General features: G+C 43.2%; 2 protein-coding genes across 11 annotated transcripts in view; one reads left to right on the forward strand and one right to left on the reverse strand.

Moving 5' to 3' along the window:
- MTSS1 (MTSS I-BAR domain containing 1) overlaps nt 1-9,052 on the forward strand; it is a 189,742-nt gene extending 180,690 nt beyond the window's left edge. For 5 of the 10 annotated variants that reach the window (XM_074986673.1, XM_074986672.1, XM_074986675.1 and 2 more), the window contains 5 exons: nt 850-969; nt 2,246-2,440; nt 4,220-4,384; nt 4,790-4,952; nt 6,153-9,052. In XM_074986673.1, the coding sequence (XP_074842774.1) occupies nt 850-969; nt 2,246-2,440; nt 4,220-4,384; nt 4,790-4,952; nt 6,153-6,850 (1,341 nt within the window). In that variant the 3' untranslated portion in view covers nt 6,851-9,052. The remainder of the gene's footprint in view (nt 1-849; nt 970-2,245; nt 2,441-4,219; nt 4,385-4,789; nt 4,953-6,152) is intronic. The other 5 variants (XM_074986678.1, XM_074986679.1, XM_074986681.1 and 2 more) reach the window with 3 other exon arrangements.
- A 5,310-nt stretch (nt 9,053-14,362) lies between these two features.
- Nucleotides 14,363-27,530, reverse strand: NDUFB9 (NADH:ubiquinone oxidoreductase subunit B9). The gene is made up of 4 exons (XM_074985619.1): nt 27,404-27,530; nt 19,952-20,144; nt 16,011-16,124; nt 14,363-14,621 (listed from the first exon to the last, which is right to left on the reverse strand). Exons 1-4 carry the CDS (start codon nt 27,487-27,489, stop codon nt 14,487-14,489), a joined length of 528 nt encoding a protein of 175 aa, XP_074841720.1. The 5' UTR covers nt 27,490-27,530; the 3' UTR covers nt 14,363-14,486.

Genomic DNA, 27,530 nt, shown 5'->3' on the forward strand with positions numbered 1-27,530 from the left:
CATCTGACAGAGCAGGTGGCAGGCAACATAGAACACATGATAGATCGCTCTGAGAAGTGGTATTGCAGTGCAAAGCACTATTCAGATTGCTTGTGTTAGCTTTAACCTTTTTCCTGGAAGTGATTTTTAGATCTGTAGCGAGTGCACTCACTGAATGATACGCATGGTCATTCCAGGTTTTAAAAAATACTGTGATCAAATGGTTAAAGGGGCAAATTGAACTTTCCACCCATTAGGCATGTTCATAAGTGTCAAGGGATTTGATAGTTAAACAGTTCACACAGGGAAGGATTCCAAAGAGTTCAGACTGCACACTGTACTCTTAATGCCCAAACCCAGTCAACCTTTGCGCACACACCTTGGCATCTGCAAAAATCGGAATTTGTGTGCACAAGTGGCATTTGCTTTTTTCGGGCACACCATTGAGTCTAGACAACTTCTGGGGAAATGAGCTGATGATACTATCTGACTTTAATGCAATACTTACATGCACATGGGCCCCAGAGATTTGATTTGCTGAGTTCTCTCAACTTCTGTGTTCTATATACGAGGGTCCACAGCAGCTGCAGGGAACTGGCCTTTGGCATAGAGAGTAGTGGGGGTGAGAGAACCAAGAGGTACATCACCCTGGGCAGCAAGTCTTTGCATTAAGAAATGACTTCCTTTTGTTTCTCCTGTAGAGTTACTGATCATTAGTGGTGGCTTTGAGCAGTATTTAATGATTGACTGAATCCCTAATACTCTGCTTTTCTCATCCTTCCCTTTCTCCTGTGTGTGTGTGCTGTTTTCCTTTGTTGGTGGCTTGTTTTTACCTTTCCCTGCGTCGTTGTGGTGCTGTTCATGCTGCAGAATTCGTCCAGCTCTGCCTCTTCAGAAGCTTCTGAAACCTGCCAGTCAGTGAGCGAGTGCAGTTCCCCTACCTCAGTCAGCTCAGGCTCTACCATGGGGGCTTGGGCCTCTACAGATAAGGTGAAAAATTTCATCTTGAACATACAAATCTTCTAGCTCATTAGCCAAGTCCAGTGATATTTGAATGATAGCGTGCATAGGACACCGAGCTCAGACCCTTTCCTCTGAAGATGAGAAAAGGAACTGTTACCTACTCCCTTAAAGAATGAATACATGAGTAAACTACGGTAAAACTTGTCTAAACTGCCATTCCGAGGGCCTACAAATTGGTGCCTTTAGAGGTTGTTTTAAAGGTGAAGCCAAATGTGGGAGCACTGTGGGACATAGTCTACAGAGAGTAATTACCTAAGATGAGTGGCTTCTTGTTCAGATTTCACTGTCTGTATGTTTTTTTCCCCAAATTACGTACAGGTTGAACCTCTGTCATCTGTCACCCTCGGGACCTGGCTGGTGCTGGACGCATGTGCCATATGGCAGGAGGCCAATGTTTTCTAGCACATTACCAATACTTCCATTGCTTACTTGCCTTTTAGAAGACATTTAGGGGTAAATTAGGCTAAATAACAGCACAGAACACTGAGAGCCAGGACTGGTGCCTGGAAGCAAAGTTTATGGGACCATGGGGAACTTGGCCACGCCCATGATAACTGGTCCACCAGCTAACTAAAAATGTGCTATATTACAGAGTTTGCCAGATGAGAGAGTTCCAGATTAGAGTGGTTCAACCTGTATTGTGCATTAATCTCTCAAACTCAGGTACGCAAAAATATCCTACCAGGCTAGAATAAATTTTGGGTAAACCCTAAATCTACAGGAGCTAGTGATACCAGTATCCATTCTCATCCAGTCACTCCTTGCCATTTTTCCTTCCCTTCCATGTCATCATGCTGCTGGAACATGTCATTCTCCGAGGCTGCACATTTTCCTCTCTCCGTTTTGTTGCACGTGGTAATACTGGCACGAACCTTTTCAGCTTTGGAAATGTCTAGTTTCCACATCCAGAACTGCAGAATAAATCAGCTGTTGAGTCTCTTTTTTTCAAAATATCACTTCCAGAGGAGACAGGCAAAGCAGCTCAGCCCAGAGAAAATAATTTCCAAATTGTACTCTGAAATTCATTAATTCAAATAACAATTTTCAAGCAGGCGCACTAAAGAAGCAAACATTGGATACCTCTTTAAGTAAATATTAATTTGTAGCCATTCTCTCTCTCCTTTTTTTTTTTTTTTTTTGCTTTAAAATGAGAGACTTTCTCTCTGCTGAGAGCATGTCAGTCACTGTTTATTTCCATACTCATCTTGTTTATATTAATTTATTTTTTTTGTTTTGTTTCCAGTTGTCTGATGGGTTTTATCACTGTAGTTTGTCAAGTGAGCCATACCTAGCTTCAGTTGGTGCAGGTCCTTTCCCTCATTTCCAGCCTGTTTCCCGCGCATGGACTCGGGCTTCCTCAACCCTCCTTCCAGACCGCAGTCATTATTACACCATTGGGCCAGGCATGTTACCATCATCTGAGATCCCTAGCTGGAAGGTTTGTGTTTCTTTTGTTGCAGCACACTGCTATCCTCTCCATGCCTTTCCATAAACACTGCAGTTGTTGCCTTTCAGATCATTCTAAAGAGGGCTTTCAGTGGTGAGTGTTTATCACAATCAGATTATAAATATGTGAAGACTTAACCCAGTATTTCTGCATGATCATGAACAGTCAAAGATTTGTTAAATAGTTGCTTGTAAAAAATAGACAAGATAACAGTAAGCACAGGGTTGGCTTTTGAAAGGTGGAATGTTGGGGGGGGGATGTTCCTTTGAGCTCACTCTGGGCTCTGTTCAGCAGGTGGTAAGGACTGGCACAAGTTGCTTAGCACCCGGCCAAGCTTATGCATGAAGAAGCAAGTGTAAGGTTGGCCGGTAGTTCATTTTAAGGAAGTCTTTTACACTAATCAACAATGTGTATGTGTTGCTTCTAGTAGTTATTGTAATGAACTACTTAAATAGTCCCCCTCTCTCTTAGTGGATAGAATCAGAACTGTTTCATTGTGTCATGGGCCCAATACTGCCCAGAGCTTTCAGAAATTCTCGCTTAGCTCAGAAGGAAGGAATAAGACAATGGTTTTGGAACAGGAGAATCTGAGTTCAGTCCCCTTGAAGTAGCCAGAAGCTCCAGCAGTAGTAGATGTGCATCCTGCAGATAGGTGCAAAGTTCTTGGGTGGCTATGGACTTGTTCTAATATTGCAGCTGTACCCAGTGACTTTTTTAAATTAAAACTACACTTGGGGTACTTACTGCAGCTGTCAAATGTTACATGCAGGCTTCCACTTCTATCCCACCCTCTGAGTATTCCAGTCTGTAGAGCTACCTCTCTCTGGAAATTCTGTACGAAGGATGGGAATAACCATCTCTGGGCTTTGGTACTTTTCCATTCACTTCAAGAGGCTGATTAACAGCCAACTTGCTACCAAAAATGGGCCGTGTAGTCTTAAAGTTCTGGACGTTTACCTGTTAAAAAGGCTAGAGAAAGGTCTTCCTTCTAGAGGGGTCTAATCTCCAATTAATTGAGCATTATTGTTTTGGAAGCAGCACCTTTGGAAGCAGCTACTCTTATCAGTGAATTTATAGTCTCACCAAATTTCTCTGCTGAACACTTTCCCTAGTGCATGCTCTTTTGTTTCTAGGTATCCTCAGAATTTTCACTGCTTAATAGAGGCAGAAGTGCATATATGCGCAGTAGCTGGAAAAATTGCCTCCTTTGTGGATTCAGCATCATCAGCATGCAAAGTGAAGTTAGCCCTCTTTGATAGAGCTCTTAACTAAAATCTAGATTTCAGCTAATAAGCAGATTTAATGGAAGATACACAGGCTACATTTACACTCTGAATGGGGTATTAAGATCCGTTTAAATCCAAATGATCAGAACACTGCAATCAGTGATGCGTGCAGTTTCTGCGATTGCAAATGGGTTTTTAGATGGCTAACTGGCCACTTGTACATGCATTGCTATTGCTTGTTTGTGGTAGTGACAGCAATTTTTGCCTCTGTGCGTCCAGAAGTTTAGGCTTTCGTTGCAACTGAGTTTTACTTTATGTGAAAGAAGATATTTTAGGTACTCTGTTTAAAGGAAGATTAGCAGAGTTGGGTTTATACCATGATCTTTGTTATAAATATCTTGAGAATTAAGTATTTTGTTTAGTGTTTTTCCAACATTGCACCTACATTTGATATGTCATCTGCTGCCAAACTGATATGTTCTATAATAAGAATGGCTGTATTTCTACATAGACACTATGTTTACTAATGGAAACATTTCCTTAGGATTGGGCTAAACCAGGTCCATATGATCAGCCTGTGGGGAACACCTTGCAACGCCGCAAAGAGAAACGTGAACCAGACCCTAATGGAGGAGCCCCAAGTGGACCATCTGTGCCCACTGAAGAGGCCCAGAGACCACGGAGTACGACTGTGTCAGCTACCACAAGGGTGATGCTCTGTTTTTTTTGCTAAGGAGTTTGGTGTACCGGGGATATATTTGTTCACTCTTGCAAACATTTGCGTTCAAGTGCTTTCTGTTGGTACCACCCTCTTTATAAAGACAGAATAGTTAAGGCATCAGCATAGGCTTTGGAATTTATAACTAAGGCCGACAGAGGATACACAGTTTAGTATGTTGATACTTTGTGGCAATAGAATGTAAGAAGAAAAAAATATTTCTCTAATTTTTTTTATGGTGAAAATGTAGAAGTAATCCTTTTGGGTTGCAGTAGTGGCTTAGGCCAAGTCAGAAATGGATACAATAGTGATAGGACCAAACTAGGTGGTCTCTGAAGTAGTGCCCCAGCTGAGTCAGGCATGAATCTAATAAGCTGCTTTCCTATGTGTAACTAGCAGGGAGAGGAGATGGAAGCCTGCGAGGAGCTAGCTCTAGCTCTGACAAGAGGTCTGCAGCTGGACATCCAAAGAAGCAGCAGAGATTCCTTGCAGTGTTCAAGTGGCTACAGCACTCAGACTACCACACCATGCTGTTCAGAGGACACTATCCCATCCCAAGGTATACAGACCTAAATGGCTGTGCTGCCTGAGCATTCCAAACAGGGCCATCCCAATCCCTACCATCTCACTGCTAATGGATTTGAAGTCAGGAAATGTTGCTGTCTTACGGTTAGTGATGGTAGAAGAGCAAAAGTGACATTACCCTATGCCTTTGTTGAGGCTTGAGTGTGAGCTATGTATGAACAGAATTTGTCTTGTAAACTTCTCCCTTAAAGAGAATATAAGAGCAGAATTCACCCCAGTGGAGTGAATTTGCAGTTCACCCCAGTTTCACATACACAAAGTGGGAAGTGGCTGTCTAGGAAGGAGTGCTCCAGAAGGGGATCGGGGGCAGGGTCGTAAATGGACCACAAGCTAAATATGAGTCAACAGTGTGACGCTATGGGTGGGAGTGGAGATTCTGCGATACATTAACAGGAGTGTTATGAGCTAGACCTAAGAAGCCTTAGGCTATGTCTAGATTACAATGATTTGTCAACAGAAGTTTTTGTTGGAAGATATCTTCCGACAAAATTTCTGTCGATAGATCACGACCAAATTGCCAAGCAGATCACAAGAGCGATTCTCTCTTGACAGAGAACAGCAGACTGCCCAGTCGCTCTTTTGACAAAATGGCCACCCGGAAGCATAGCAAACAGGGCACCCAACGTCCCAAAGCCCCCCGTGTCTAACGAGGGTCCCCCAGAATGTCCAGACTGGCTTTCTGTTGAAAGATCTGTCAACAGAGGCATTATGCCTTGTGGGGAGCAGGATAAGACTGTCGACAGAAGTGCTGCATTCCATCCATTTACTGTCAACAGAACACCTTGGGAATCTGGATGTTCCCCAAGTTTTGTTGACAGAACCCTCTCATGTAGACATAGCCTTAGACACCTGCATAAGTGATCAGATGTTTTTTTCAGTGGTGCTGAGCACGTATAATCTTAACTTTAGAGAGAAATATAGGTGCTTAGCACCTGAAACATCAGGCCACTTAGGCGCCCAACTTTAGACATCTAGCTTTGAAAATTGTAACCACTGGTATCTTAGACTTGTTCACCTTTTAGGAACATTGACATGGTGGTTAAGCGTGTCTCCTGCAAATATTAACAGATATTGACTTCATACTTATACAAGTGTATTGTTATATGCTTGAGATTCCCTATCCTGAAGCAGTTATGTGCACCAGCTTGTTTCTAACAGTGTCCTTTGGCGTCAGTTTCAGATTATGATTATTACTCTGTGAGTGGCGATCAAGAAACAGAACAACAAGAATTTGACAAATCCTCAACCATTCCAAGAAACAGTGATATCAGCCACTCCTACCGCAGAATGTTTCAGACCAAGCGTCCTGCTTCTACTGCAGGCTTGCCAACAACCCTTGGACCTGTAAAAGTTACGCCAGGTGTAGCAACCATCAGACGGACCCCTTCCACCAAACCTTCAGTCAGACGGGGTACCATAGGAGGGGGCCCTATTCCAATCAAAACTCCAGTAATTCCTGTCAAAACGCCAACTGTACCAGATGTACTTGGGGGGCTGCCAGACGCCCTGGGTGGGGCAGAAGAATGTGCTGAGCAGAACCCTGAGTGTGAGCCAGCAGTTGATGGTGGACAAGGAGTCACCAGTATGCCCTCCTCTTTGTGGAGCGGGCAAGCATCTGTCAACCCACCACCCTCATGCCAGAAGCTGAATACCCCAGATGAGCAGAGACAAGCAGTCCCTGAAAGCAAGGGAGAAGAAAGCAAAAGTGATAGCTCAAGCACCCTTGCACGCCCATGCCAGCCAAAGTGTGACCCTGGTGACCTGAGCCCTACAGAAGCCCCGCATGGCGAAGACATGCTGAGTGCCATTCGCCGTGGTGTCAAGCTGAAGAAAACGACCACAAATGATCGCTCAGCACCTCGCATTTCGTAGACAGAGTACAGCCAGAGTTCTAGTTAGAGAATGAACTGGCATGAAACCTTTTGTTTCTATCCATTCCAGTCGATAATCAAAAGATTTTTGTAGGAAACTCAGTAATAAGATAGTTTTAAAGGTACTATAAAGGGGGAAACGAGATGAAAGCGTATAGTAACAGACATTTTCACTAGTGTTTTAATTTGTAAATATCAGAGATTTTGTTTCTGCACATTTTTGATCTAAGACCCCCTTTAATTTTTTTTCTGAAGGTGCCAAATCTCATTTAACTTTTGTATAACTCTTTGTAAAGTTTTAAATACGCAAGAGGGGAAAAAAAATTAAGTAGTTAACCTTGGCAAAGAGATTCACTTTATTTAGCTTTTTTGCAGGCTTTTGTAGAGCACCTTGTAATAGTGAAATTTAAAAGAAATGGTATTTCTGTGTATAAACGAATCAGTAAAGAGTAGATCATACTACTTAAGTATAATGACTTGTGTTGTTTGAAAAGCAGGAATAACAATTGCTGATAAAAGCAATATAATGCAAGAAAGAAACCTGTAATTGGTAGAGTATTTGGGGGTAATGTGGGATGGGAAATGCCATCAGTATAGCAGATACTGTTGCACAAGAATAGCCTAGTAGGATTATGTGCTAGTAGCTTCACAGTAAATGCATCCAAATAAGCCATATTGGATTGCAGTGTTTTTTCTGTAGTGTGTTTTAAGACTTTAGGTTTTTCCCTTACCTGCCCAATTTCTTGTAGACTGCACAGCAACAACTTGCAGTCAAATGCATGCCACGTTACCTGTGTAAGCTTAAATTTCCTCTATTAGTTTCCATTCCACTTACCCTTTCATCAAATACAAACAAGTTTAAGAGGCTTAAGGCAGTTATAAAACGTTTTAAGAATTATAGCAGGGAGTTCTTAGATATATTAAAATGCCTTTTACTGACTGAGCCCAGCAGGCTGGGCACCCTAAAAAGCCTGAATATTTTGAGAAAACACTTAGTGACTTGACCACAGCCACCAGCTTCAGATGTAGTAAATTTCAGATATATTTCTTTTCCAATTCAGGGGCTTGTTTTTCTTACCATCTTTTAAATGGCAGTTGATTGGCTTTTATTAAACTGAAAAAAAGGTGGTGGGAGAAAGATTTTTATTTAATGTCACTACTCTGAGACTGACCACTCTGTTCTCTTTTTTGTATTCTAGGTAACATATTTTCAGAATGTTACTGGTAGAGTTATAGATGAGATGGATTTTTTTTCTTAAAGTAAAACTAAGTTATGACTAGAGTACCCATCTCCTGAAACCAGCAGAAATGTGCAGACTTCAGAGTGCCGTAAGTGTTCTGTTCCAACAGTCCGAAAGGGTACAACCTGCCTGTCTTCATCAACACCAAAAGTGAGATAGATATGAGGCTTATATGTTTGTGACTGTTAAAGTACACCAAATATATGTAAGGCGCTAGTTTCCCACAAAGACTGCGTATTTCTGCTGGCTTTTGTCTTGCCTACATAACCTCTTATGCTTTAATACATATCTGCATTGGATGTGAATCTTCTTGTAACCGAATAATCATTGTTCTGTACAATATTTACACTGCTGTGGTTGCTTAACATTTTTATATTCTGGCTTTGAAGTAAAAAGGCATGAGTCTTAGAATATATGAAACCTTCCTTTCTTTGAAAAACAAGCTCCTTATTACTGAACATGATAAACAGTAGTGCCTGTGGTGAAGCCCACCAATCTTGATAAATAAGGGGATGCCATTGTGCAAATGATGCTTTGAGATGGTTTTTGCTTAACTAAAAACCGTTAAGAAATAATCTCAATAGTTAAGTGTTATTTAAACCTTTGAAATAAATGGATGTAACTGTACCGAAGTACAGCTTTTCACTTGTTTAGTTCTTAAACGTTAGTATAATCTCAGTAAATGTAATATAAAATGTTGCCAAATTCAATGTAGAAAGAATGTGACAAAACACTTTGGATAGTTCTATTGTTTGTGTTTTTGCATATTGTAAAAGCAGCGTCACAGCTCAAAATAAAATTTCTAATTATTGTGGTTTAGTTGCTAGTTTGTACTGAGTTGACCTTTCCTTGTGCAGTTTTTTGTTCTGAGCTGGTATAAAGAATTGCTGTAACTGTGTGTCTCTCTTCTACATTGTAATGGTTGCTTTAGCCTACGTTATAAATAAAGAACTGAAGGAAAATGTGTGGTTTTTCAATTCTTAAAAAAGACTGTCCTTTTCAGAGCTTTGGATGTAAATGTTTTTCTTTGTCTAATTCCTTTCAAAGGTATAAAACACAGAACATGTAAATTACAACTGACTTCTAAACATCTGACAATGCAGGTAAACAGAAGCTTAGATAATACTCTTTTAGATCATATTTTTGTTCAGTTGTGTTTTCTGGAGTATATGGAGAGATGGTCTGATGTTAGAGGAGAAAGATATATTGTACAGCACTCTATAAAGATAAAATGACCGAAGTGTCAGACATTTTTATTTCCTTACCTACTCCCACATTGTTTCCTGTACAATTATTTCCTGGCCAATACAGTGATTTCCGCATATCTGCTTTCTTCAGTTATTCTTATGCCTTAGGACCACCATTAGGCTGTTGATGCTTTTTATGTTCTAATAAACATATTGATCAATGTCAAGCATAACAGATCACTTAGTGATCTCTGCTCTTAGGTCTGGTAAGACGAGGGTAGGGTGAGAAGGGATTGATTTAAAACTACCATGCAGCTGCTGTTGAAGACACCATTCATGTCCTAAAGTTTCCATTTTTCATTAAGACATGGAAGGAAACCTCAAGGTGGTTGAGCTAAATATATGCTGTGCTTTTATAAATGGAGTATATTTGCATACCCACTGCTTTTCTATGGCCCTAATTTTACAATTACATGATGTTGCTAGGCAAGCCTACCTGACCAAGGCACTTTCCTGTGATTCTCCATTGTGTCTGCCAACTTTGATCTTGTGAACACATTTGAAAGAAGCATTCTCCTAGAGAACATCAGAGAGGGCCTGATGGCTACTGAAGTCAGTGGAAAGATTCTCACCTGCTTCAGTGAACAAAGGATTGGGCCCTTAATATTACAGTTAACTCTGTTTTAACTGGTATTCAGAGTTCTCAATTAACTGGCATTAGGTCCTGTGTTTGTGGCTGGTGGCTCCTCCACTCTCCTGCACAATGCATGCTACCCAGAGTGGCTCCCGACACAGTGCATCCATGCATAAGCCACCCAGAGCAGAGCCCTGCCCACAGCAACTCCTTGTGTGGTGTGACCATGCAAAAGCCACCCAAAGTGGCTTGCAGCGCCACGGCCAGAGCAGCCCCCCCCCCCCATGGCACCCTGCCCAGAGCATATTGGAACATCCAGCAAGCTCCTGGTTCCAGGGCTGCTGGATATGAAAGAATTTATTGTAGTTGTAAAGGTGGCGACTTCAGGCAAGTTGAATAAAAAGGATATGTTGATGCACTTGACCACAAAAGACCATAACAAGGGGAAAAAACTTACTGTTTAGTGTTAACACAGGAAGTAGAAGTTTAGTTGACAAACATGGCACAAGGAGCTTTAAAAAAAAAAAAAAAAAAAACACAAGTGTCTTTAAAGAATCAGACAATTCTATGTAATTAGTTGCTAAAACAAGTTCTTGGAACTTAAGGTTTCTGGGAAATATCTCAAAGCCCTTCTGATTTATTTTGAAGGAGTGAGGGGGTTGATTTGTTTTTTAGCTTACAAGTTTGGTTGAGAGAGGCAATAGTGCTGATGTAATATTGACTTCTGTAAGACAGCTGACTTGATACCACATCACTAATTATGAAATTGAAATAATGCAAAATCAACATGTTAAACATTAAAAGGCATAATGGGTATTAAAATATAACTAAATAAGGACTCATTGAACAGGCATGTTTCTAGTGGGACTGTGCAGAGATTGGCTCCTGGAACTAGGCTATTAAAATTTTTGTCACTGATCTGGAAGAAAATGAAATAGTCACTCATGCAATAGATGGAGGAGACACAGATTGGGGTTGTGGTAAATAAGGAAATGATCTGGAATGTTTGAGAAGCTGGGCACAAGCAAGCATTTTAAAACCACCTCATGTCCATCCAGTGCTTTTTTGGCTGATGGAAAAAAATGGTGCCAGAACTCAAGGGGTTAGGGTGTTCAATTTTAATGCCCCTATCCCTCCACTACTATGGGGACTTCTGCCTCAGTTCTGCTGATGCTGCAAGACCATCCAGGGCTCCTGCCCCAGTCCCTGCACTGCTGCAGAACGGGGCAGTGAAATTTTTTCTGGTGTTCTCATGAAAAAAAGTGCTGGAACTCCATTCTGGTATGTTCTGCCAGAAAAAAGGCCCCATGTATATCTAGGATCAAAGAATGTATGCCATCCATCCATCTTAAAAGGACTCTGTTCCCAGTGGCTCATCAGGTGAGCTTTAGTTCCCCATGCAAACCTGCTGACCAAAAGGGCTTGTGCAATCCTTAGATGTATAACTCACTAAGATGTCTTACCCCTGTACTTAGCACTAGTGGAATTACTGTTGCAGTACCACTTTGTGTCCAAAATTTGAAAAGGATGTTAATCAGAGTTCAAAAAAGGCCATGAGTATCAAAGGAATGGAAAATGTGCCTTATACAATAGCTTCAATGAGTGTGGTGTAGTTTACCAGATTAAGGGGTGACTTGATCATGATGTAAGTACCTGCACAGGGAACAAGAAAAACAGTAATAAAGGGCTCTGTGGTTTATCCAAAGAAGTTGTAACCTGATTCACTGCCTAGAAATTGAAGCTAAACAGTTTGGACTTACAGCAAGGGACTTTTTCCTTAAACAACTTACCAAGGCCAAACGTGACTTATCACTGGCTATTTTTAAATCAATATTGGGTGTTTTTCTAAAATCAGCTCCAATTCAAGCAAGAATTATTTCATACAAGTCCCAGGCCCTGAGTTAAGTAAGAGTTATCATGTAATCACAATGATCCCCTCTGGCCCTTGAATCTATGATTTTGGACTGGTTAATTTCTAGAATTTTTAGCACAGCAGCTCAAATAATTATAGGAAAAAGAACCTAGCTCTGGCAATGAGTACTTTACAGTTGCATGAGGAAAGGGAGCTTAGTTGAGATTCCTGTCCTGAACAAGTCATCTCTCTATCCATTATACAGCAGGAAACTACCCCAAAGGCTAAAGCAACAAGAGCCTGCAACTCTCTGCTAAGGGGTCATATGGAAAAAAGTTGTGCCCATATTAGAGAGGAGTGTTGGAATAGGGCACAAATCCCTTGCTGGAAAGAAGAGAGCTCTTCTGTTCTGTCAAAAAAGAATAATCTGCTGGAGGATATGCCACAAAAAAGCTAAAAGCAATTACATTTCAAAATGTGGATAACTCCATCTTAAGCACTGCTAGTGAATTTAAGTGTAAGTGAGGTACTGTAGTCCAGTTGTTAGTTAATGACACTTCAGGACAAATGTATAAATCAGACAGCAGCTGGAAGTCAAAGCCACATGCCTTCCTCTTAGATTCTTTTTTTTTTTTTTTTGATTAACCGTTGGAACAAACTTACAAAGGAAGTGGTGGATCTTCCACCTCTTGAAGTTTTCTCTGGAAAATATCCTATTTATAATTGTTTGACTGAAGCATAAGTGGGGGGAAATTCAGTGGCCTGTGACATAGAGGGGGTTGGACAAGATGGCCTGCAACAAGCTGGACTTGGCCTCTTACCAGGTAGGCATTTCTTCCCCCAGTTACCTCCCAGGCTTCTGTGCCAGCAGAGAAGCTTTTTTGATAACAGGAGACTGCATTGTATTTATAAGTCACAGCACAACAGCAGGTCCACTTAAGATCAAAACGGTTCCTGGTCACAGTTCAGCTGCATATTATGGCACCAAGAAGAAAGTCAAACATAACTGGCTTTATGTACTTGGTGCTCCTGATAAGGTGAAACCTGGTAGCAAAGGCTGACATCACCAGCCACTTGGAAATTCAGGAGCATGTGGCTTATTGAAATCAACACAGAAGCAGCTTCAAGAGCCTGGAGAAATCCCCTGCGCAAGAGTCTGTTCTTTTCAGTCTGCTACACTAGCTAGCAATTGTTCCAGGAAGAGTTCCAGTGAGTCCTTGTTACAGTTACCCTTGAATCCTTCCTTCACCCTTGCCTCTCCTCTGGGCAATATACCTATAGACTCCAACACCCATCTCCCATTCCATGTATCTGGTGCCAGTTGTTACTACTCCACCAGGATAGGCTGTAGATTCTGGCCCATGAGCCTGTTCTCTCACTTCCTGCAGCAGGGCCCTGCCTGCCATTTTCTCATGCAGCTTATGGTCTAGACTCAGGAAAACACTGTCAGTCTGCTGGTTGTGGTGAACCCTGTATTTCCATGCTCCCTCCCTGCCACCGATAGGGCTTAGGCTAGTGTTTTACACCTGCTGTCCCTTACTCCAGTTAGCCATATTATTACTCTGTGGAAAATGCCATTCCACTATGCAGATGTAGAATTCACATACCCTACAGATTTCTTTCCTCCAATGCAGTATACTACATCTTGCTGTGGTGCTGCAATAACATTTTGCACAGCAGAGGCTGCTGCACCAGAAGAGAGCAGTTGTCCCAGGGCTAAAGCAACCAGTCCAAGACAAGAAACAGGACGGGGAGGAAAGAGTGCAGGGTGCCAGAGGAAAGGACTATGCAAGCTGGGGTTGTGAAGGGAAACAGAGTAGGATGATGGTATAGGAGGGAGTAGGTTAACAGCACTAAGGCAGTTGTACACAAACATCAGCTGAGGACACACAACTGCTCCATACCTCAAAAAAGAAAAAAACAGTTAAATGCAAACTATAGCAAGCCCTCTATTTTACAGACCCTGCTTTAGCAGACTTTGAGAACAGAAAATCCTGGTGTGTAAAAGCCTAATGCACCCACCCTGCACCAAAACTGGAAAAAGGGTTAAGGGGCTTACTGCTGCTATGGCCTGCAGGAGCCACCACCAATGCAGGCAGACTGCACGTATACAGATACTCCAGCCCTTGTGGGAGGAGTGCGTGGCAGCTCCAGTGGCCCCTCCAACCATGGTCTGGCAGCTCCAGCCACACGGCAGGCTCTGGCAGTTTCAGCTCCAGTAGCTGCAGTCTGATGCATCCATGGCTTTTTTTTTTTGGGGGGGGGGGGGGGGGGCGGGGGGAGGAGAGAAGAAAGCCCTCATATTTAACAAAGTCTGGTTTAATGGACACTCCTCCCCCATTAGTCTAGGAAAACAAGAGTTTACTGTATTGAAAAAAAGGGAAAAGTAGCCTTTTTCTTGTGCATAATGAAGTTTCAAAACTGTATCAAGTCAATGATTAGCTGCAAACTTCTGAAATAAATCACATTTTGCTCACTTACAAATATTTTGGAATCATGAACAAACCTCCATTCCTAAAGTGTTTAACTTAAAAATACCTATTATACAGTAGAATCTGCAATACCTTAAAGTTAAGGTAGAATAATCACCAAATTCCACCAAGATCTAGTCATGTTTATTTTACTGAGCTTTATCATGCATTAAGTACAGTAGTGCATTACAGTCACATTCCCACTGCTTATCAAGAACTGCTCGTGTACTTCAGTTATTCATGAATGGACTTTTACATGGACCCTTGCTCTCTGGGTCTGGTTACATAATGCCACCACAGGGGTGGCAGATGCCCTTCTTTGCGAGCTGGGGGCAAGGCTTCATTTTCAGGACCACCAGATGGAGTTTCATCCTCTAGCTGCTTAACCTAAAACATAAGAAAACAAACTTCATCCAGCATAAAGTCTTGAATTTTGCTTGTTTCTTTTGTTATTTTCCGTTGGTGTCCTACATAGGCCCTTGTCACAACCACATCCAAATGGATCACTGATATCATGAGCAGGATACAGCTAATAGAACAAAATTCCTTTATTTGATTGCACCATCTAGTGGTCATCTGCAATTTGTTACAGATCTTCTGACCCTACAGCAGTTTTCACTTTGTAATTTCAAAGACAAAGCAATATTTTAAACAAGAGCTTATTTTGTTGTAGGCAACATGTTTTTAAAGCAGAAGGAACATACTTATCAGATATTCTATTAGAGAGCCAAATCTGCAACAATGGAGTCAACAGGTGTCTTTCCACTGACTTTAATGGACTTGTTCTAATGTCATTGCCGGATAAGAGCTTGTTAGACCATTAAATTGGTTCTAGAGAGCCCCAACAGCCTCAGCTTCCATCTGCTAATATTTTGAGTTGATCATTAAAATATGTAACAACTATAAGGGTCAGTTTTACCATCACTACACAGAAACCTAGAAATAACAAATATTAATGTTTAAGCAAATGGAGTGGAAAAGTTCACGATTAACATAATTAGCAACACTTTTCTGCTGAAAACTAAATGAAAAAGGGCTCAAGATTGTTCATGTGCTTTTAAGAATTCAGAACAATGAGCTTTTCAAAAGCACATACATATTTCTTTGCAGCATCTACCTCTGAAAAGGGTATTACCATAATAATGAAAAATGTTAATCTCTATGGGCTCATCTACACTAGCCCCCTCCTTGGAAGGGGGCATATAAACAAGCCCACTTAGTGAATAGCAATGAGGTGCTGCGCTGCATATGCAGCACCTCATTAGCTTAATTCTTGCCACAGGAACTTTGCAGATGCTAACTTTGAAGCAGGGGCAATTAATATAGCTGCAGGCACTTCAAAGTTCCCTCACTCCCAAAATGGGCTGCTTTACACGCCCCCTTCGAAGGAGGGGGCTAGCTTAGACAAACCCTATGTGTCCCACTTTGACATTTATAACTTTTGCTTTACTTTGAACAATACTCAACCACAATAGCTGAAGTCAAGGATATAGTTGCAACTTAAACTCTGAAATGCTCCTTTAGAGTCCTTATGAAGTTCTTTGCTACTAAGATATCTGCATATGGAAAAGCTGTCAGGATTACATTCAGCTGGAAGTTTTACCATTGTGGTCTAATTAAGACTTCAGTAGCAAAATTTAAGTATTGTGCCTAAATCAAGCAATGAATTTGAAAGTGTTTCTTGCCAGCCAGTTGGAGTCCAGAATATATTAACTTCCTCTGAAAGCACTAAGTCAAACATTAACTGAGCTTCACTCCCATTAGAGTAGTACTGACCTCTTTTTCCCAGCTTTCTAACTGCAGCTTCTTCCATTGCTCTCTTTTGGAGAAGTAATCAGGATACAATGCCTTCTCAGAAGGATGCCAGAAATCCAAGCACCACTCAGGAGCCTGTCAAGTGTCCAAGTACAAGATATGAGAAACTAATGACTACAGCAACACTGTATAGGCAGTCGATTTTATACCTTTGTTATAAGTGGCCCATAAAGCAAAGCAGTATTTAATATCTAACTCTTATGTAGTATTTTTTCCACAAGAACACCTCCAAGTGCTTTACAAAGGATGTCAATATTTTTCAACTCCATTTTACAGAAAGGGAAAAGGCAACACAGTGAGGTGAAGTGGATTGCCTAAATTTACACAGCAGGCCAACAGCAGAGCTGGAAACAGAACCCAGGCCTCCTGAGGTCCAGTTTAGCCTTTTGTCCATTAGGCCACTTTCATTTTTGCTCTTCAAAGAAAGTCAACTGCTTATAATTTAAGTCAGTGCTTTGCATCTGGTGAGCTGCGAAGCAGTGCTTAGCATGCCATCTGTTGCTCTGCTCATGCGCCCCCCCCACCTGGTGGGAGAAGTGCATGGCAGCAGTGGTGGCTGTGGGGCGGCAGCACTGATGAGTTACCAGCATCAAGTTAGAGCAGAAGCTGGGCTGGGGGAGCGTGGGGGATTGGATTATAGTGGGAAGCTGGGGTGCCTGGTTCTGGATGACAGGGGAGGCATTGGGTTACAAATGTTGGGAGTACTGTGAAATCATAATGAGTACCTTAGTCTGCCATGAGGTGATAAAAGTTGCTGAGCACTGCTTTAAAGTTACAGAAGAGAGGTACAACGTAAAAAAACCTCATGTCCTCCTAAATTCATAGGTTAGTTGCCAGTATTTAGGGTGCAAACCAGATTAAATGAAGGCAAAAATAAGTTGGTGCTCCAACTTGCAATTTACTCCTGCTTGTCTGCAATGGTTTTGTCTAGCTCAGCAATCATATAACCAGAAGATTATGGTACAATCAACTCTGAAGTGATGCCTGGTTGAGCAAGGTGGTGTACCTGGATTAAAAAGGCACATGTGTCATCTGAGCACCAAGTAGGATGCATAGAGTCTCTCCTGCTCCATACACTCCCCTCCCCAAAAAAGTAAAATCGAAGTTTGAGGTACTCCATCTTTCTAAGGCCTCATAAGAGTTTTTATATGATAAAAGTTCCCATTGTAAACATTTCTCTGTTATAGGATGAAAGATGCATATCAAAGAATAAGAGACATACAGAAGGAACAATTAAACTGACTAGTTCTAGCAAGTGCACAAGGTAAAAACGAGAAAGTAAGTGTTTTAAAAACAATTATGTTGAGATTAATCTTGTCCATTTTTCTTTCATCATAAGCAACTCCTACTGTTTTGATTGTTATACCACTATTTTCCCATTTTCCAAAACTAAGGCCCATGACCTGGGTATCACTGATTCCTTCTCACTCAGATTCAGGCCATGTACAAATCCTGCTACTTCTCCAGCCATATCACTTCCCAAATAAATGCCTTCTGTTCATACCTTTAAGACTCATTCATCCCTCCCCTTGATTACTGTAACCTCCTCTCTAGCTTCCCATAACCTATGTCCCTCCCAAGTTTCTTCAAACAACAGCTAAGATGATCTTCCTGGTCTTTTGCATTGACCATACAAGTCCAATCCCCTTTGAATCCTTCCACCACAGCAAATTCAAGCTTCTTTCTCGTTCTTGATTGTACAACTCTGCACTCTTGTGTATTTGTTTATCAAGCCGCCATTCAATTCCCACAGCTAACCTCAGCTTTGATTTTTGATTGTTTCTTTTTAACCCCTTTTATACATGGAACATTCTTCTGGACATCTTTAGAAGGCTACCATCCTCTCCTTCAAATCCTATTTACCAATGTTGGAAAGGATGGGTCTCATTTGTACCGTACACAATTAAGCTTACTGCAGGGCACATGGCAAACGGGAAACAAATCGGAGTTAGAGTTCAGATAAGAACTTTACCTAGGAGTTACTTTATTTTTAAAAACGTGTTATTAACTTTACCATTCTAAGAATGCTAATGTAAATCTTATCTTTTCTTAATGCCCATTGTACTGTACTATTCAAATACCAAACATAATTACGATCTACAAAACATCTTCTGAACATCTATAACCTTGGTTTATAATATTAGTGTAGTAAAGCAACAGGAGGACTGAAGCAGCAGAAATCCTCCTATAAACCAAATTCCTTACAGAGTAGCAAAAGAGCAAAACAGTCTGAGAGGTAGCAGTGTTACTCTGCGTGTACACAAGATAAAAATCGAATTTAAATCAGTTAGCTCGATTTTACCACGTAATTGTTTTCTCTGTAAAGACCACTAGCTTGATTTTTGGGTGCACTAATCTTCAGGTTACAAAACTGCAGTTACTTGATGGGTATAGCATCAAGCTTGAATTCAGAAATTCAATTAAAGGCAAGTGTGGAAGCGCCACGTCTTAAAAGCAAATTTGTTAGCCTCCAGAGGTGTCCCGTATGTAACCCATAATGTCCTTCTCAGTGCTCCACTCTGGCTGCTGCTCTCCAGTAACAGAAAGAGCATGAATTTACAAGCGGGAGTAGCGAATCTTTAGCTGTGGGCTCATGAGAGTATGACTGCCTGAGAAATGGCTTCTTTCTATGCTATTAGCGTTGGGAGTGCATCTACCCATTCAAATAGCCCCTGCAGGGAGGTCGTGGATCTGTCTGTACACTTGCTATTTTTTTCTGCGCTGCCTGGTGCCAGCCCTTGCCCCACCATACAAAGCGTCAACAAGGTTGTGCTTCCATAAGACGCTGAGAACCTTCTTCTCAGTGTTTGACATTGGTGTGGGGGAGGCAAGGGGGTTCGAACAAGTGCCACACAGTCTGGGTCTTTCCCACACTCAGCCACAAGACGTGGTAGCCCCCACCCCTACCCAATAAAAGGATGTTCCTGCCAAATGGTGCTGACCATGCTGCCAGTTGCACATTTAGGACTCCAAGGGCAGAAAAGATATTCTGGGCTTTGCTGCCACCGTGGGGATGGACCACCTCAACTGGCCCCCCAACTGGCCCCTCCTTTTGTCCGTACCAGGCCTTGCTGACACCAGGGAAAGGTCTCCCCCCAAGTGGCTAAGGGGGCTTGCTGCCACCAGGGGGAAACCAAAAATTCTTCTTTTCCTGCACTTACCTATCCTCTCTCTTTTAACTTAAGGAAAAAAAAAAAAAAGCCATCCACGACCCTGCATTAAGACTCTCCCCAACACCAATGTAGCGTATGGGGAAACAAAAAAATTCTTTCATACATTCTTCTCAATTTATAAAACATTATGGGCCCCTGCATTATTTTCAGGGATCACATGCACACAGTCATGGGAGGTGAGACACACAGTGGATGGCCACTTGATAATACAGTCACTGAACTTGTATTGGCAATATAATATATACGGAAATAAAAAATTCTAATTTTGAGAGTCTCTGCATTATTTCCAGGGATCAACATATTTTTAGGGATTGGGAGAAGAATGAGGAAAATGCAATGGGGGGGGGAAGAGGACATCAAGACCAGTGAGCATACCCAGAATACTACAGGGATGAGGGAACTGTGGGATAGCTTCCCACAACGCACTACTGCAACAGTTGATGTTAGCTAATTTGTGTGTGGCAGCAATGACAACTTCATGGGAAGCATAAAGGAAGTGAGGATGGTCAAAATCCAACTTATAAATTCCAGTAGTTTGAGGGGAGATAAATGTGATTTTATCTCGAAGTCTACAGGCAGCCTCTGTAGCTTCACAAAAATAAGCACCTTAGAGACCAACAAGTCTTTGAAATTCCCATCTTCCACTCTCAAGGGAGCAAGACAGCTTATCAAGGCAGAAGAGATGAACACAGGCCAAACAGTTCACTGATACACTTTACATCTACATACCTTGTAACATTCATATCTCTCATAAGATGTCCCTCCAGGAGAATCAGGGAAGATGTATGGTTGAGGATGTTGTCTTGCCCAAAATTCTTCCTCAGCCGCTCTCAGCAGTTTTGTTGCTTTCACCATATCCCTCTCATTTTTGTGTTCTTCAAACCGGGCTCTCAGCACACAGGCAAAGAATCGATACCTGTCCCTATAGATGCAAACAAAGAGGTGTTTTATAATCTGGGATTATGAAAAGTTTCCACCCCACAGACTAAAAAAGACTCACCCTTGACCTTTTGAGATTTCATATAATCAACAATTCTTCACGGAAGTCAGGGATGGAACAGCCTCCTTTTGTTATGTAGTCATTGGATGCCTGTAGTAGGGTCTCTTTGTATACTGTCTAGTCTGCACTGAGTGAAACATTTATATACAAGCTAGTTAAACCCTTTCTGCAGTCCAACCCATCCAGGCACTGTCTAGCGCAGCAAGTCACAGTGCAATGAAGTTTGAGACTTCCTTCTGACAAGCTGTACAACACCAGAAGGGGGACTGCCAGCCTTGGCAACCCCATTAAAATTGGATCCCAACCCACTTTGGGCTCCCAAAATACTTATTTAGTAGCCCCTGGTCTAGCCAATTCCTTCATAACATCTCCAGTCCCGGTAATTCTCTCTAGCCACATCACTAGGACTCATAGGTTTCATCTACACTATACAACCTTTAGCAACACAGCTGCACTGACACACCCTTGTCAACAAAACATAGTCCCTGTAAGTCAACCAGTGTAGCTGCTGTTTGTGGCCAAGACATTTCCACTCTTCTTTCTCTCCCTCCCACCCCCCCACCAACTCCCCCGCCAAAAAGCAGCATTTGCTTTGCCAGAGGAACATATCTGCCAACTAAGTACTGTTCACCAGTACATAGTCAGCAAAACTGTTGTCTTGTGTCATTTTAACACTTATGAATGACAAATGTTGTGTCACTCAGTTGCCAGCATAGGCAGTCTCAATCTTGCACATTGACTACTGCAACCTCTCTTCTCTCCTTTGGCTTGATTTTCCTCAGATTTATTTGAAATTCTGACACTAAGATACTTTTCCTGGCTCACCACATCATTGTGCTAATTCACCCCTGCGCTGTCTCATTCTTGCATTGAACAATGGCAGGGGAGGGATAGCTCATGGTTTGAGCATTGGCCTACTAAACCCAGGGGTGTGAATTCAATCCTTATGCAGGCCATTTAGGGATTGGGGCAAATAGAGGTCAGGGATGGTGCCTGGTCCCGCTAAGAGTACAGGGGACTGGACCAGATAACCTCCTGAGGTCCCTTCCACTTCTAGGAGACGTGTATCTCCAATTATACATATATATTAAATGGTTTATATTTTACCTGTAAGGCAGTGGTGTCCAAGAGTAACTCACTGAATTGCCATAGCCCCACCTCCACACCCCTCAGCTAGGCCAAGCCAGACTACTCACTGAAACTGCAAGCGGTGAGCTAGCACAGCCCCCCAGCCTCATGAATCACACACACTGCCTGAGCTGCCACACCACTGGGGCCACAGGAACCACCTCTGCCACCACACACACTTGGCCCACCATTTGGTGGGGTACATGCACAGAGCAGCACCCCACATGTGCAGCTCTTCTGAGCCACTTTCGCCACTCTGCTTCCCCATTCACCACATGCAGTGCACAAGAATCACCAGGGCTTTAAGGCCTTCACACTGCTGTGCTTTAGTATTTTGAGACACTACCTACATTGATGACATATTCATCATCTGGACCCATGGGAAGGAGACTCTGGAGGAATTCCACCAGGACTTCAACAACTTTCACCCCAACAACCACCTCAGCCTGAACAGTCCACACAGGAGATCCACTTCCTGGACACCACGGTGCTAATACACGATGGCCACATCAATACCACCCTGTACCGTAAACCCACTGACCGCTACACCTACCTTCATGCCTCCAGCTTCCATCCCAGAGACACCACATGATCCATTGTCTACAGCCAAGCACTAAGATATAACTGCATTTGCTCCAACCCCTCTGACAGAGACTAACACCTACAGGATCTCTACCAAGCATTCTTGAAACTGCAATACCCACCTAAGGAAGTGAAAAAACAGATCAACAGAGCCAGACGTGTGCCATGAAGCCTCTCACTACAGGACAAGCCCAAGAGAGAAACCAACAGAACACCACTAGCCATCACCTACACTCCTCAGCTAAAACCTCTACAGCGCATCATCAGGGATTTACAACCCATCCTGGACAATGATCCCCCACTTTCACAGGCCTTGGGAGGCAGACCAGTCCTTGCCCATAGACAACGTGCCAACCTGAAGCAAATCCTAACCAGCAACTATACACCACACCACAGTCACTCTAACTCAGGGACCCATCCATGCAACAAACCTCGTTGCCAGCTCTGCCCACATATCTACACCAGCAACACCATGACAGGACCTAACCAGATCAGCCACACCATCGTGGGTTCATTCAGCTGCACATCTACCAATATAATTTATGCCATCATGTGCCAGCAATGCCCCTCTGCTACATACATCGGACAAACTGGACAGTATCTATGTAAAAGAATAAAACGCACACAAATCAGATATCAGAAATGGCAATATACAAAAACCCGTAGGAGAGCACTTCAATCTCCCAGGCCACACAGTAGCAGACTTAAAAGTAGCTATCCTACAGCAAAGAAATTTCAGGACCAGACTCCAAAGAGAAATCTCTGAGCTACAATTCATCTGCAAATTCAACACCCTCAGCTCTGGCTTAAACAGACTGAGAGTGGCTGGCTAAATACAGAAGCAGCTTCCCCTCCCTAGGTGTTCACACCTCCAGATCAACTGCTGGTAGTGAGCCTCACCCTTGCTGACTGAGCTAACCTTGTTATCCCCACCCTTGCTCTGGCTTATTTATACCTGGCCCTGCAGATTTCCAAGACCAGCATCTGATGAAGTGAGTCTGTGCTCACTAAAGCTCATGCTCAAAACTTTTCTGTTAGTCTATAAGGTGCCACAGACCCTTCGTTGCTGTTACAGATCCAGACTAACTTGGCTACCCCTCTGATACCCACAGATGAGCATTCTTTCATCCTTCCCCTTGTGCACAGAATAAAACTGGCCATAGCCATCTCTTATGTGTGTTATATCCCCATTCCTAATCTTTTGTGTACTCCTGTATTTTTAGGCTGCATGCACTGCAGGGCAGAAGTTCTCTAACAACGTTTGTAATGCAGATGGCACAATGGGGTCAGGCTTTTAATGAAACTCTTGCCCTATGGAAATGCACACATTTGTTAGTAATAATACCCTACAAAAGTTGTTCCCTGAATATCAGAACATAATGTAAGAATGGCCATACTGGGTCAGACCAAAAGTCCACCCAGGCCCGTATTCTGTCTGTTGACAGTGGCCAATACCAGGTGCTCCAGGAGTGGACCAAACAGGTAAGGATCAAGTGATCTCTCTCCCACCATCCGTCTCCAGCTTCTGACAAACAGAGGCTAGGGACACCCTTCCTTACCCATGCTGGCTAATAGCCATTAAGAGACCTAACCTCCATGAGTTTATCAAGCTATTTGTTAAACCCTTTTATAATTTCAGTCTCCTCTGGCAGGAAGGCCCACTGGTTGAATGTGCGCTGTGTGAAGAACTTCATTTTATTTGTTTTAAACCTGCATCCCATTAATTTGGTGTCCTCTAAGGTCTGATATTATGGGTAGAAGTAAATAATTTTTCCTTGTTCACTTTCTCCACCACTCATAATTTTATATACCGCTATCATATGCCCCCTTCCCAAAAGTGTTTACATGTAAGTATCTGTACATCAGCCAGCACAGCAGGGCCCCGATGAGCCTGACTGTGATCTCAGGTCACTACTGTAATAGATATAATTCAAATAAATTAGAGACAGAAAGGACTATTACGTTAATCTTATCTTTTGTATAACACAGGCCATGGAGCCTCACCGAGTAGCTTCTGTCTGAAGTATCCCAGAACTTAATTTAAAAAAAAAAGTCCTGATCTGAAGACCACAAGTGAGGAAGAACCCACCATATCCTGTCAAGGCTGTTGTCCTTATCCCCATTTAACACATCGTGAAACTGAGCATCAACTGCCTTTACGAAGCTCTTGGAAAACTCTGGATGAAAAGGCCTAGCTGAAAACTAGATGTTCATACGACACACCACCATTTTAAACTAAACTGTAAAGTCAAGCTCAAGCTCACATTCGGATAGGACTGAGGAGAAGAGGCTGAAATGCATCAGCTGAGCCAGCAGTCTTGCTGTGTGGGAACAAGTGGTGAAGCCCATCCCGACTGGTCTCAGTAACAGAAGGGTATAAACTGTTTAGGAAGAACAGATGGGAGAAAAGGAGGTGTTGTGTTCTGTGCAAGGGAACATTATGATTGCTCACAGCTCCAGTATAAGGAGGGAGAAAAACCAGTCTTTGGGTTAAGCTTAGAGGTGATGCTGTAGTTGGTGTCTGCTATAGACAGCCAGATCAGGGAAATGAGGTGGATGAGGACTTCTTCAGACAACTAAGAAAAGCTCCCAAATCACAGATCCTGGTTCTCAAGGGAACTTTAATCATCCAGACATCTGTTGGGATACCAATACAGCAACACACAGACGATTCAGGAAGTTTTTGGAAAATGTTGGAGATAACCTCTTGATACAAGTGCTGAAGGAGCTGACCAGGGGCCGTGCACAACTTGACCTGATGCTCACAAACAGGAAAGAGCTAGTAGGAGAAATAGGAGTGGGTGGCAATCTGGACTGCGGCAACGATGGATGGTAGATTTCAGGATCCTGACAAAAGGAAGAAAGGGGAGCACTAATATACAGATCCTTGATTTCAAAAGAGCAGACTTCAACTCCCTGAGAGAATCAATGGGCAGGATCCCTTGGGAAACAAAGATGAAAGGGAAAGAGAGTTCAAGAGAACTGGCAGTATTTTAAAGAAGTCTTACTGAAGGCACAGGAACAAACCATCCCACTGCAGAGCAAGAAATGAAAATATGGTAGGCAACCAGTGTGGCTTAACAGGAAAATCCTTGATCAGCTTAAATTCAAAAAGGATTCATATAAAAAATAGAAATGTAGACAATTGACTAAGGAGGAGTACAAACATAAGGCTGGAGAACACCAGGCAGTAATCAGGAAAGCGAATGCACAATTGGAACTGCCGCTAGCAAGGGGTGTGAAGGGTAGCAAGAACGGTTTCTATAGGCATGTTAACAATAAGAGGGCTATCAGGGAAGATGTGGGGCCGTTCCTGAATGAGAGAGGTAACCTAATGACAGATGTGGTAAGAAAAGCAGAAGTTCTCAGTGCTTTTTTTTTTTTGCTTCATCCTTCACGGACAAGGACAGCTCCTACACTATGGTGCTAGACAATGCGGTATAGGAAGGTGGAGGGCAGCCAACCGTGGGAAAGGAGCAAGTTAAGAGCTACCTAGAAAAACCTAGATGTGCACAAATCCATGGATCTGGATTTAATGCACTGAAGGGTACTGAGGGAATTGACAGACATCATCGCAGACCCTTTGGCTATCATCTTTGAAGACTCTTGGAGATTGAGAGGGATCCCAGATGACTAGAAAAAGGCAAATGTAATGCCCTTCTTTATAAAAGAAAGAACAATCCAGGGAACTACAGACCAGTCAGCCTTACCTCAATCCCTGGAATAAAAAGGGAGAGGATCCTCAAGGAATCCACTTTGGAGCACTTGGAAGAGGGGAAAGTGGTCAAGAGTAGTCACTACGGATTCACTAAGGGCAAGTAATGCTTGATCAATCTCATTAACTTCTATGATGAGGTAACTGGCTCTGTGGACATGGGAAGTCAGTGAATGTGATATATCTTGACTTCACCAAAGCTTTTGATACTGTCTCCCACAACATTCTTGCCCATAAATTGAGGAAGTATGGATTAGATCCATGGACTGTAAGATGGACAGAAAAGTGGCTTGACAGTTGGGCTCAACAGGTAAGGGTCAGTCAATGGCTTAATATCTGGATGGTGGTCAGTTTCAAGAAAAATGTCCCAAAGCTTGGTTAGGGGCCGGTTTTGTTCAACATCTTTATTAATGACCTGAATGAGGGACTGGATTGCACCCTCAGCAAGTCTGCACATGACACTAAGGTCGAGGAAGAGGCAGATATGTTAGCAGGTAAAAATAGGATCCAGAGAGATCTGGATAAATTGGAGGATTAGGCCAGAAGAAATCTGATGGGATTCAACAAGGAGAAATGTGGAGTCCTGCACTTGGGAGAGAAGAATCCCAAGCACAGTGATAGGCTGGGGACTGACTGGCTAAGCAGCAGTACAACAGAAAGGGACCTGGGCCTATGGTGGATGAAAGGCTGGATATGAGTAAACAATGTGCCCTTGTAGCCAAGAAGGCTAACAGCATACTAGTGTGCACTAGGAGGAGCATTACTCGTAGATCTAGATAAGTGCCTATTCCCCTCTATTTGGCACTGATGAGGCCACATCTGGAATACTGTGTCCAGTTTTGCCCTCCCCCCCCAGTATAAAAAGGATGTGGATGTGCTGGAGCAGGTTCAGTGGAGGGCAACAATAATGATTCAGAGGCTAGAGCACACAACCTATGAAGATAGGCTGAGAGATTTGGGCTTATTTTGTTTACAGAAGAGAAGATTGAGGAGTGATTTAGTAGCACCCTTCAACTTCCTGAAGGGGTGCTCTAACGAGGATAGAGAGAAATTGTTCTCAGTGGGGACAGACAGCAGAACAAGGAGCAACGGTCTGAAGTCACAGAGGGAGAGGTGTAGGTTGGACATTAGGAAAAATTACTTCACCAGAAGGGTTGTGAAGTGCAAGCATGCATTGCTGAGAGAGGTGGTGGATTCTCCATCCCTAGAGGTTTTTAAGTCCCAGCTTGACAAGGTCCTGGCTGAGATGACTTTGTCGGGGTTGATCCTTCTTGAAGCAGGGGGCTGGACTAGATGACCGCCTGAGGTCCCCTCCAACCCTATGAGTTTATTAATACCATCTCTTTGCAAAGCAGCGGCAGTCACGTGGTACGCGACACCCCCCGCCCCCCAAAACCCACACGTCCAGTCGTTAGTTGCGGTTAGCTACTGGCGCCACCAACGTCACCCGAGGGCAGAGACAGCGGCCTCCATGCCCAGAGCTCACCTCTGCCCCCTTCCCACACCTGCGCCCGGCGGCGGGGGAGCAGATGGGGGGCGCGAGGCTTCGTACCCGCTGTAGCGTCAGGCGGGGACAGCCGACGAGACAGGCAATCGGGAACGTCGAGCCCCGCCTCGCGCCAAGCCCCCAACGGGCAGGGCTCAGGGCTCCTCACTCCCCACCCCGGCGCTCACAGCGAGCCTCAGCCTGGGCCGCTCCCCCAGCGGGGCGGCTCAGCTCTAAGGGGCCCGATATCTCTCCGCGCCCCGCTCTCACCGGTGGATGCACCAGGACTCGAGGTGCCGCAGCGCCCGCTTGTAGAGCCGCAGCACCTTCTGCCGGTGCGTCAAGTACGCCGCCATCTTAGGCTCCTCCCCTCACCTTGGTCGAGGGGGAGCGCGCG

The sequence above is a fragment of the Carettochelys insculpta genome, chromosome 2 (assembly GCF_033958435.1).
Source record: "Carettochelys insculpta isolate YL-2023 chromosome 2, ASM3395843v1, whole genome shotgun sequence".
Lineage (NCBI taxonomy): Eukaryota > Metazoa > Chordata > Testudines > Carettochelyidae > Carettochelys > Carettochelys insculpta.

Excerpts from the sequence above, each read along its gene's own strand:
- NDUFB9 (XM_074985619.1), bottom strand. The coding sequence starts at position 27,489 with ATGGCGGCGTACTTGACGCACCGGCAGAAGGTGCTGCGGCTCTACAAG. Across the intron at positions 20,145-27,403 it reads GAGTCCTGGTGCATCCACCG|GGACAGGTATCGATTCTTTG; the intron begins GTGAGAGCGGGG and ends TTGCATCTATAG. Across the intron at positions 16,125-19,951 it reads AGAGATATGAATGTTACAAG|GCTCCTGAGTGGTGCTTGGA; the intron begins GTATGTAGATGT and ends GACACTTGACAG.